The sequence below is a fragment of the Sesamum indicum genome, linkage group LG1 (assembly GCF_000512975.1).
Source record: "Sesamum indicum cultivar Zhongzhi No. 13 linkage group LG1, S_indicum_v1.0, whole genome shotgun sequence".
NCBI classification, from domain to species: Eukaryota; Viridiplantae; Streptophyta; class Magnoliopsida; order Lamiales; family Pedaliaceae; genus Sesamum; species Sesamum indicum.
In genome coordinates, this window is record NC_026145.1 from 16307935 (window position 1) to 16320066 (window position 12132).

Genomic DNA, 12132 nt, shown 5'->3' on the forward strand with positions numbered 1-12132 from the left:
AAACGTCTAAGTATGGAGGAATTATTTATAGGACTTGAATTAGGAAATTTAGAGTGCGCATGCCCCCCTCCATATATAGTTTTCATGGGTCTTATCAATGAACGGTACTACTCCCTTGAGTTGTAAACATCATCAAGAATGACGTGTAAATGTGAAATCCATTGCACTTTCGTGTCATATTCTTGTCTTTCTAATTTGGCAATCGAGCCTCGTAACGTGAGTTTGTACCAACTCACCTCGCGTACTATCAAGCTTGATAGGTTATAGTCCAACCCACTCACATTTTTTTTTGTAAGCTTCGGCCTTTTTTAGAGTTAGCTCCTTTGGTCATATTTATTTTCTGTAATACAATAGAGAATATAAAATATGTATAGGAAGACTAGTTTTTATGAATATACCACATAAAAAAAAATAGAGGCCAATAATTTCAATGAGAAAAATGAAATAAAAAAATAATTTTATTGAGATAAAGTTAATTTTTTTAATTTGAGCTGAAACAAAGTGATACTTATGAATATAATGTGAATAATACATTAAGATCCAAAAATATAATAATTAAAATCAATGTGATACAATTTTCAAATAACGAACTACGTTGGAGACGTGCTTAGGAAAAAATAAAAGTATATCTATAAATAGTATTTTATCAAATAAAAAAACCTATTTTTTTTAATGAAAAAAAAAAGAGAGAGAGAGAGAACCATATCCACCAAAGCAAGGAATTCCCTTTGCGAGGACATATGGATCTTAGTCTTAGTAGGTGAGAGGGTCTGACAAAATATAAAATAATTCAGCTATGATGGATTGGGCCAATTGGATTAGGGCTTTAAAGTCTACGATTGTGACCCAACTGACAACGATCCTTTACACGTCTTATCACATGGAAACACAATCAAGACACAATCATCCTGCAATCCAAATGGGGTATCGTACCTACCTCCAGTCCCATTTTTCTTCCTTCTTTTTATATTGTTTTTTATTTTTTTTACAATCATGAATTCATCCAGGTTGAAATTCACAACCTCTTACAAGAAGAAATCTTGAGCTTCTTCAAAAGCTACATTTTCTATTGTTTTTCTGTTTTTGTTTCATGCTGAATGACGATCCCAATAAATTTTTTTTTTGGATCATAAGTAATTTGTGATCGTGATCACGATGGCGTTAATTGATGTGATTTTGATATAATTAGTTGTCTCATTATAAACCACAAAGAGCAACCACAACTCTTGCAATAAAATATTCGTAGGTCGATCATTAGTTCAATTTAAAGTATATTATTTATTTATTTATTTCCATCATGTTGCAATTGAGACTTTAGGAAGGGGGAAAAATTTTATCCCTTCATCTCGCCGTAATTAGGTGCATGTCTATTAGCATTCTCAAAAAGGTGTTTGATCATCTCTTAATTTATTCAACACAATGATTGAATATATTTATGTGACTATTAATAACTTAATTCAATTTATTTATATCAATTCTGAGTAATTTTGAATTGAATAAATAATAATACTATTAAATTAGGACCACAACATCACATATTTTAGGCTAAAAAAAGTATAATTATTAAGTATTTAATTATCACTATACTTTTCTTGTGATTGTTATATTATTTTTATAAATGTACCACTAATTATGTATAACGAGAACTTCATCACAGTTTTTCTTCACTAATTAATCCTAATAACGACTTTTGCTCAAATATTATCTTGTCAAATTAGAACATAACAATTATTATATTCGTAATTAAATGAAACACGTGGTCGCTCAATTTTGATACTGTCACTTAATTTTTTATTCTTAATATATTTTTTAATTTTGGTATTTATCGAATATATATATATATATTAAATAAGTGTGTATATTGTTTGTATTGAATCTTCCCATATTGCTTATAATTAACATATCTATCTATCTATATATATATCTTAGATTTTTATTGATTGGCAGAAAGTTTGCATTAAAGTAAGAGATCTTTTTGTGTGATAATATTTGCAGGAGAATGGAGAGAGAGTCGCAAAGAGCAATGGTTTGCGTGCACATTTGTGGCTAATCTCTCACCACTCAATATAAAATTCCAACCATTGTCCTGCAATCTAAATCAATCCTCACCTTTCATCCATCTCTCAATCATTGCCACCTACATCCTCAACTTCTATTTTTTTTTTCTACAAAAAAAATAATAAAGAATTTGACCACAATTAAGTAACCCAAAAATGTCTTTGGTAAGTAATTATGTCCCTGAATTTTCAGAATTTTTTCTTACCATATCCGAGGTATTTGCGAAGGTCTAAGGTTTTATTTATATGTATATAAATATTTGTTTTTCTTTTAATGTTAATAATAATGATGTGATAATGATATTGTCTCGTTAATTTGTGGCACTTGCTCTTTTACATCACAAGATTTCATTAAAGAAGTGGGATCACGACACATTGAAAGTGGAAGTGCTTTTATACCACTTTTACATAATAGAGATATTTGATGTGAAATATATGTATATATATATATTCCGTCCAAGAAATATGGTCAATGTGTGATGATTAATTCAATATAATTCCAAGATGTCAATTTAAGGTTTTCTGAATTATTCAGTACTAGCGAATCAATGAGTTTACAGTCCATTTTTTTAAATGCTTGAGAACTAAGACAAATTATGATCGAACCTAAGACCCACGAGGATGAAAAAATATACAATTATAATGCCAGAGTACGATAGTTATTGGTTTTCGTCTATACTTTATTATTATCGACAATGAGACTCTTTGGTGTCTCAAATTATAGTCTGTCATTTTATCTTGATTTTTAATATTCTCTATTCTGTTTAACCGTCCGCTCTTCTTAATTTTTATTAATTATAATATTCTTAATTTTTTAATCATATTGTTGATTCACCCACAGACACAATGACACGTAATTGAGGACGTGTAAAGAAGAATGAAGGTGTAATAACAGTTTCCAATCATAGGCACCAACCCTTAAGATCCTCGAGAAGAGCACATGGGTAGCATCTTTTGGAAGGATCAAGAATATCATTTGTTGGAGGCTGGCCCCACTACATAAACCAATTTAATGAAAAATAAGAGGTGGCTGCAATTTCTAAAACATTTCGATCTACAAAATTTTAATTTTAATACTTAGTGGTTCAAGTGCGTGATTTAATAATAAAATTGCAAAGAATTCTACTTTTGGATCTCTGTAGAGTTAAGATGCAATGTACCTCTGCACGCGATCTTCTTTTTGAAAATGTAACCTGTAATTTTTGTCGTGACGGGCCACTGTTTGTAGTGAATTTCTCCATTTTTAGTCACTTATTGGGGTCTAATATGTTCGTTGTTGCTAATAAATTTCATAATTTTATGAGTTAGGCCGTAAGCCTATTTTAGGGCCTGCTAGCCTAGGTTATATTTCTTTTGTGGGAGTTCGTTAAAAACAAATGACCTTTTTCCAGTACTGAGTTATCTTACGGTTAGATATGAATTCGACTGTCGATTATTTTCTCAAATCTTATTACTCCCACCCTATCGACACTTGATTTAGTCTGTACCACATTTAATGACTTGAAAATTTTCACCTTTATATATAAGTTATTATTCATAATATAATTATAATGTAACTAGTTAATTCTGTTTGTCTTTTACTTACTATTAAATTAGTAACTATTAACCTAAATACTTTTCAAAATCGATGAATGGTCTTTTTTCGATATACTGCTTGGAAATATATTAAGGCTACCTGAATCTGACTAAATATTTAATTGGATTAAAAGACTAAATCGGTAAATAAAATTTTATTAAATATCAGTTTAAATTGAAATTTTGTCGTTATGATATAATTTTTAACTATTCTATTACTATAAATATTATTTAAATTTGGCACCATTATTATTTCAAACCGACTGAAATCATCACACATAAAAATGTTGGAAAGTGTTGCACTTTTGCCTAGAGAACAATAAAGATATTTAAAATTGGAAGATATGTGTACCAAAAGGAATAAAAAGGGAAGATTTTTTGTTGGAAGGTACTTCCGGATCTGCAAAGTGTACAACCTGACAGTGGTGGTGGCAGAGAGAAACATTTGCAAGTACTGGGGGAGTGAAGATGAAGCCAGGTCGCGAGATGGGCTATATTAGGGTGGAATGCGGCGCACTGTATCCCATGAGTGCATTTTACAAAACGGCCCCATAAGATTGCAATAATCATTCAATTGTCATGTCCTAGACTGGAAAATGGTTGGCTGGAAAGCCTTTTGTGGCCCCTTATGTTGTCTGAACTTGCTTTTAACTCACAGCAAACACACAGTCATGGCCTTTTTATTTCTATCATTTACGTTCCATTTTGTTGTTTTTTATAATTACTAGATTAACCAAATTAAGAGGAATCAAATAAGACAAACACTTATATAAAGTGAGACGAATACCTGCACGTTTGGTAGAATTCAAATCCATTATCTCAAATTTATTCATGGGACCTCAACTTTAACCTTAATCATTAAATTAAGACATCATTGATTTGTATTTATGTCCGTAAATTACTCTATATCCAATCTTACTGTCAAATTTGGAATTGCGGGGGTTATGTTATTATATATTTGAAAGTTTTGGTAAATTGGAATTTTAAATATAATATTTATTGAATTATACGTTACTATAAAATAATAAATTGTTTTAAATATTGTTGACCAAAAATGACCTTATTATTTATTAATGATTGCAAATGACACGACAGATTGAAATAACATGTCAAGATTTGTTGATGGACCAAAATATTACTCATAATTAAAAATAGAAATAATTTATGTAAATAAATCATAAATGAAGGGATGTAAATATAATTATCCCTATATGTTATTCAATCAAGAATATAAAAGTTATGTACTCTATTATATGCTTAAAATAGCATACATAAGTGCTTGCACTCCCAATTGACAACTACTTGGGATATTTTGACATCATTGCTCCAAACAAATTATATGTATATTTATCTATTCTATTAAAAAAAAAAAAATTCTCCACACTCACAAACGTTGTTAATGATAACGCCGCATCATATTTTGTGATGTAAAACATATCTTTCAACTGATAAGATAATTAATTTATTTAACTTTATAAATTCCACAATTAATTGATAAATTAATTTTATTTTATATCTCTGTTTCTATTTTTTTTAATATAATGTATTAATTTATATATTTTAAAATATAAAAAATTATTTATTATATGCACGCTGAAACGGTGTACCACAACTACAAGTACTAAAAATGTTGGACAATACTAAGACATGATATTGTAGGTAATTTTCAGAAGAATGAGGGGGGTATTTATACATAGTCCAAACTTTAAGAGACAAGAGTATAATATAATTTTTATGTAATCTATCCCTAAATTTCCATCAATATTCATTAATCACATATTTGAAGTTTAATATATAATCATACAATAGGTTGGCCTACAATATCACTTTTGTTATGGTTAATTAGAGAGCTGAAAAATAAATTAAATTACTCGATATTCGATTGGAATTGATCAATAAAAGTTTATTTAAACTTTATTTGTTAAACTTAATATACCAAACTCAAACATAATTTTTTGGATAAGCTTTCAAGTTCGACTCGAACTTGATTCGATTAGTGCAAAACAATAAAAATATATTTCAAAATATTAAATTACTTGAACTCAGCTCATGTTTGAGTCTATTATAGTTCGTCCGAGCTTGATTAAATAAATAATAAAAATAAATTAAAATACAACTTTTGAAATTCAATAATAATTCAAACAAATTTGAATAATAATACGTTCGATTCGATTCGGCTCGAATCATTTACCGCCTTAAGCTATTGAATGGAATTTTGCTAATAAGTTCTTAGAAATGTCCTTTTGAAAATATGCAAAATTTAGAGTATTCACACAATAATTCGTGTGTCTGACAAATTATTTTAGTTGAGATTTATATCTATTCAAATACGTTTTCGTAGACGATAAAAGAGAATTGTTATTTCCACACGCTTTTTACCTGCGTCCATGAGTTGTATTGTTGTGTGGAGAAGTGCGTTTTCTCCAAGTACCAATAATTTTCTTCGAGTTATCTTTCATCGTATTCACGTTGACCTCAAATCACGTTTTTAAAAATATATTCATATTGCTGACTTATGTCTCAGAAGAAAATTTATTTTCTCGTACTATTTGATATTATATAATTAGATGAAATTGAAGAAAGTAATTAAGTAATATTTCTTAATTATATGATCTAAATTTCAATTTTCCTGATGATCTGTTTAAATATGCAAATAATATTTCTGTTTCTATATTCTCACAAATTTAACGGGAAATAAAATATTAGCGATAAAAAATCTGAGTGAGATTATTAAAATTATCATTAATTATATGTATTAAGTAATAAAATTTTGAGTCTGTCTGTATAACGACTTTCATAGTTAATTAACAGTGACATGTTATGTCACCAGCAATAATTAGTGATAAAAAATTTGTGTATAAAATTATCATTATACACAATTAGTAAAACGTGTATAGTAATAATACAACGACGACAAATATAATTGTCATGGTATTTGATTATGTGTCCTTGTAGATGTGGCGTTGTATATATATAGTGATAACTTATTCACAATTCTTATAATTAATAATTATATTATGATAAAATTAAAATTCTCGTTATTTAACATAAAATTATATATTTAATATAAAAGCAATCAGTTACATTCTCTGATGTATCAAATATTAAATAGATCGAGTATGTCTATAAATTAAAAAATATATCGAAATCTAACAAATAACTTACACACAACATATGTGGAAATAGAGAAAAACCCATTTGAACGTAAGATTAGTAAAAAAAACATAACTTTTCGTTATGGTTAAAGGTAAAAATTATTACGAATGCTAATAAACTGTTGTTGTGCAACAACTATTAGTGGTTGCTTTTGTAATAATATTTGATGTTTTAGAGAAATAAAAGATATGCATGATATATATATATATATATATATAACTATGATCTAAATGTGCACGTTGTTTGTAAAAAATTAAGATTTGTTACTTTACAAAAGAAATAACCAATTTTCCGACATTTCACTCTATGAGCTGCAATAGATAACGTGATGACGTCACATCTAGTTCAAACAGTTACCACACATGAAAAACATATATGTAAATCCCATGACACACATGCAAAATTTGAGGCACAACATTCATGTGCAGGAAATAGCCTTCTCTTTTGTTGCTACTTGTATTAAACCTCGAACCTCAATGTCCCCAAAACAAACCCTCGTTTTATTATCTCCTTTTGTCTCAATCAATCTTGTGGCCAAGAGTATTTCTTTTATGATAATATGTTATTCACTGTATAGTTTAATACATTCATATTTAAATACAGATTCAATACATCGATAGTTCAAATCAACGAATACGTTTAGACGAGACAAAGAAGCAGTAAACTACTAATGAATACACCCACATATCCATTGGATTCGAGCCCACATTATATTGATTATAAGGTTTCAACTTTATTAATTGAGCAATGCCTCATTGACCATCCACAAGTAAAGTAGAGTATTTGAGTACCTAGAAACGCGGATTGGTATTTTCCTATTTTCTTTCAAGTTAAGCTAAAGTATGTAATTAGGACATTGTTATTATTTTGATTTTGTTTTGCTAAGTTGAGCATGTAAATAAATTAGTCAAAGACGTTTTTACACAATTTCTTCTAAATTATTTAGAATTCTCAAATGGGTACTTCTCCTTTTTCTCTTTGCATGGCCGAATTCGGACATCAAGAAAAAAACACACACACACAATAAAAATTGAACACTAATTCTCCACCACCATCGCATTAATTAATATTACAAACTTCAGACATAAGTCTTTCGTGAAAATTCATGAGACAAAAAGGAAAAAGAAAAAAAATCAAATGCTCAAATGCAAAAGTCACATGCAGAAATTGCAGCATGCCCTTTGCATGAATCATTTTAGCCCATTCATTTCATATTTCGCCCTGTTTTTGTAGGGTAATTTAGGAGTCCCTTCAAAAGGGCATGTTTCTGTATCTCCTTAGCCCCAACCACCCTCGTGCCCTTATCATATATTTCCACATTACAAAATTCCCTTCATTGCCAACTGACCCTTGGAACTTCTACGTACTGTCCGAAGCTTAGATCCAATTTGGTATTGGTATGTGCATGAAGTTGACGAGGTTGAAGTAATTAAGACCACCTCTCGTGTGCGCTCGTGCATGTGCTGCTCGGATAGTTGCAACTGTGTCAATTTTGATCTGGATTTGCTCGGGGCCTCAAGTCTCGTAGCTAGCTGTTCACTCGTTGAGCGTGTAGTGTGTTGTGAATTTGACAATTAACTCATTCTGATACTACGTAAATCAAAAGAACTGAGTTTATTATAAGATCTTGTGTCTTATGAAATAATTTTGAGCTTATAAGATACTGAATTTTATCTTAAAAAGAAGTTCTTGAAACTTATGTTTGCACAAAATAAGATGTGGAAATTACAATTTTCCTCCCGTAATTTAGGGTTTATATACTTTTGGTCCCATAAATTTAAAAAGTCTCACTTTTGGTCCTCTAGCAGTTTTTGTATTAACTATTTTATAGAAGATGCCACGCGCTACTATTAACTTTTCCGGCTGTTGGGTAGCGGCTACATGCGTAGCACATCACATTTTCGTCAAATAATTAATAAAAGAACTGTCAGGGGACCAAAATTAAATTTTTTGAAAAATCTGCGGGATCAATAATAAGAATTTCTTAACTAATTAAAATTAGTTTTAAGTGAAAAAATGGACCGAGATAAGAAGATTTATAGATAAATATATTATTAATAGTTTTCAAATATATCTGTATTCTTCAATAGAACGTGAACACCTAAATAATCAAGCAGTTGTGGTGTGTATTTAAATAAAATGACTAATTGCTGTATTGAAAAAATAATAATTATCTATATCAACCCACATTTTGATGTATTCTAATTTAATATCAATCGTAATTTTCATAATCGCACTACATATATATAGTTTCAAAATAGACATTAAAATGATAATATATTATATATATACTTATACATATAATAAAGACTATGAGTGGTGGTCATAAATATTGAATGAAAAGATTTCGAAAGATTTAGGAGGAAACGTGGCAGTAAATAATTGACTCCGGCTACCGTCGAGAAACGTTGAATAAACTTTAGACCCAGAGTCCACCTTCTCCGGCCAGCTGATGTGGATGTGTTCCGTTGGTCAATCACCGCCGGGGTCCCACCAATTTCGAGTGATCCCCTAAAGCCGCAGCAAAATAGTTTCTGTTTTTCTAGTTATACTCATCCTTATGTCCCTAACAACCCTACCACAAACACTAATTCCATAAGTTTCCCCCAACCTGTACATGCATAATTAATCTACACTCTTTTTTCATACAGTTCATACCTTAAACCACTTTCTTTCTTACAACAATCATTTTTCTTATTTTGACAACTTGTCCGTTTAGTTTGCTGTAGTTGATTAAGTACGTCGATAATCGCAAAAAATATAAGAAAATAGTATCACTTAATTGTATCTGCATACTAATTTTGTTATAACAGATAAATAATTTATTATATCATTTGATCTATGAAGGCTAATATCAATAGGCTTAAATAAAGTACACTAAAATATATATAGAATAGAAAACTTAATGTATAAATTCGTGAAACTCAAACCAACAATTTTTTAACCGTAAGGGCTTGTTTTTACAACTAATGTTAGAACTCAATGACTTTATATGTACAGTAGCATTTGATGGGAAAAATGAGTTGGGTGTGAGACCGTATGGTATGAAATTGGGTATAGGTGCCATACCCCCACACACTTTATTGACATGTACCTTTCTGCTTGTTGGCATTATAAAAGGGCAACTCGATGTTCTCTCCAGTTGAATTGAAACCCAAATTAGCATAGTGAGAGGGCAGGGGGAGAGGCTTTTATTCCACTAACACCACAATCATAAACTCAACCCCTCCCCACCACTACTACTCAACAGGCCATGAGGCTCTCAGCTACTAAACCTGTACGGCCATGCACCTCATCAAATCCCACATCCCGACACTTTGCTTGCACCATTACCAACTCCAAGAACAACCTCAACACCAATACTAGACCTCCCATAAACTTGGAAAACCTCTTCGTCGACTACGATTTGAGAACCACGTCATCGTCGTGGCTCGTCGACCCTGCACCGATGACGACGTTGTCTTCTGTCAAGTTGAATAAGAGATGGATGGACTACCAAGGACTCAAGAATTGGGAGGGCTTGCTTGATCCACTCGACGACAACTTGCGTTGTGAGATCATACGGTACGGTCGTTTTGTCGAGGCTGCTTACCGGTCGTGTAATTTCGACCCGTCGTCTCCGTCGTATGGTATGTGCCGGTACTCTAAAAGAAAGCTACTTGAGGAGTCGGGCTTTCCGGAGACGGGTTATCGGGTTACCAAGAATTTGATGGCCACCTCGGGGATACAGTTGCCGGGTTGGGCTGAACGGGGACCGACCTGGATGGCCATGCAGTCGAGCTGGATTGGGTACGTTGCTGTTTGCCAGGACAGGAAAGAGATTTCCAGGCTTGGGAGACGGGATGTGGTCATTGCATTCCGGGGTACAGCGACGGGCCTGGAATGGCTGGAAAATCTCAGGGCGACGTTAACTCCTCTGCCAAATGGTGATTGTAATTGGAATTGTTATTCTGATTCCGATTGTGAGCCAATGGTGGAAAGTGGGTTTCTGAGTTTGTACACTTCAAACGACGGAAACCGGCCGAGTTTACAGACACTGGTGAGGGAAGAAATAGCAAGAATCCTGGAAAAGCACGGGGATGAGGCGTTAAGCTTCACCATCACCGGCCATTCACTAGGGGCGGCGCTGGCCACTCTCGCCGCCTATGACATCAAGCAAACCTTCAAAAACTCGCCGCTGGTCACCGTGATCTCATTCGCCGGGCCGCGGGTCGGGAACTGGAGCTTCAGGTGCCAGCTGGAGGAACAGGGAACGAAAGTCCTACGTATTGTGAATTCCGACGATCTCATCACCAAAATCCCGGGTTTCGTGATCGACAACAACGAAAACCACCAGTTTTTAAAACATTCCGGCAGCTACACCGAGGCAGCGTCAGCGAACCTCGCCGGCTGGGTTCAAAAGCTGGTGGAAGACACACAGTGGGTATACGCGGACGTGGGCTGCGAGCTACGGTTGAGCAGCCGCGACTCGCCGGACTTAAACAGCATCAACATTGCCGCCTGTCACGAACTGAAAACATATCTCCACCTCGTTAACGAGTTCGTGGGCTCAAACTGTCCCTTCCGGGCCACCGCAAGAAAAATGATGAACAAAACCTAGGTAAAATCTTAATGAACTCATGACTACCCAAAAAAAAAAAAAAATTAAACCCGTAAATATTTCCTTTTTTTCGTACATGATATTCATGATTGTACGATCAATCCACGGGTCAGGCCAAAAAATGTGTAGATATTAACATTTTTCCACCAATTACAAGGTGTGATTATTGTACAAAAAATCCCATAAAAATGATCTATAAATGAGTAGGTGCGTGCGCCATGTAAGAAAAGTAACAGTTCTTGCCGGGGCTTTTTCCAGGTTGAAATAAAAAAAAAAAAAAAGTGTGCTACGTCAAGTAGTATTTTTGTGTACACAGTGGAAACGCACTAACTAGTACTTGTAGTAAAAGTTTACATTTCGGACGGAACTTTCAAAAGGTTTATTTTGTTTTATTTGGCAAAGAATGATAAAAATCAGCAGCAAAATAATTATTAATAAGTTTGAGAGCACCGACCGGACGGCCGGTTCAATTAGAAGACTGCTCCCTAAGCGGGCTGCCGTCCATACCCAACTTCTCCAGGTTTGACACAACGTAAGGACGATTGAATTGTCAACAATGTAACTGTAGCTAGTTTGATCCATCGGTGTTGGCAAAGTACACATGCAATCAATTAACACAGCCCAGAGTTGAAACACCACCGTCCCGTCTCTCAGAATCCTATTCTAACTAACTTGGACAATCTGCCCTTTCTGATTGCTTCACGTTTCATCTCCCATAATCTCCCATTGAGGTGGGGCACTTCC

General features: G+C 32.9%; 1 protein-coding gene across 1 annotated transcript; it reads left to right on the forward strand.

Moving 5' to 3' along the window:
- On the forward strand, window positions 9857-11638 carry LOC105174082 (phospholipase A(1) DAD1, chloroplastic-like). The gene has a single exon (XM_011096069.2). It carries the CDS (start codon window positions 10042-10044, stop codon window positions 11386-11388), a length of 1347 nt encoding a protein of 448 aa, XP_011094371.2. The 5' UTR covers window positions 9857-10041; the 3' UTR covers window positions 11389-11638.

Coding starts and splice junctions, on each gene's coding strand:
- LOC105174082 (XM_011096069.2), top strand. CDS start 10,042: ATGAGGCTCTCAGCTACTAAACCTGTACGGCCATGCACCTCATCAAAT.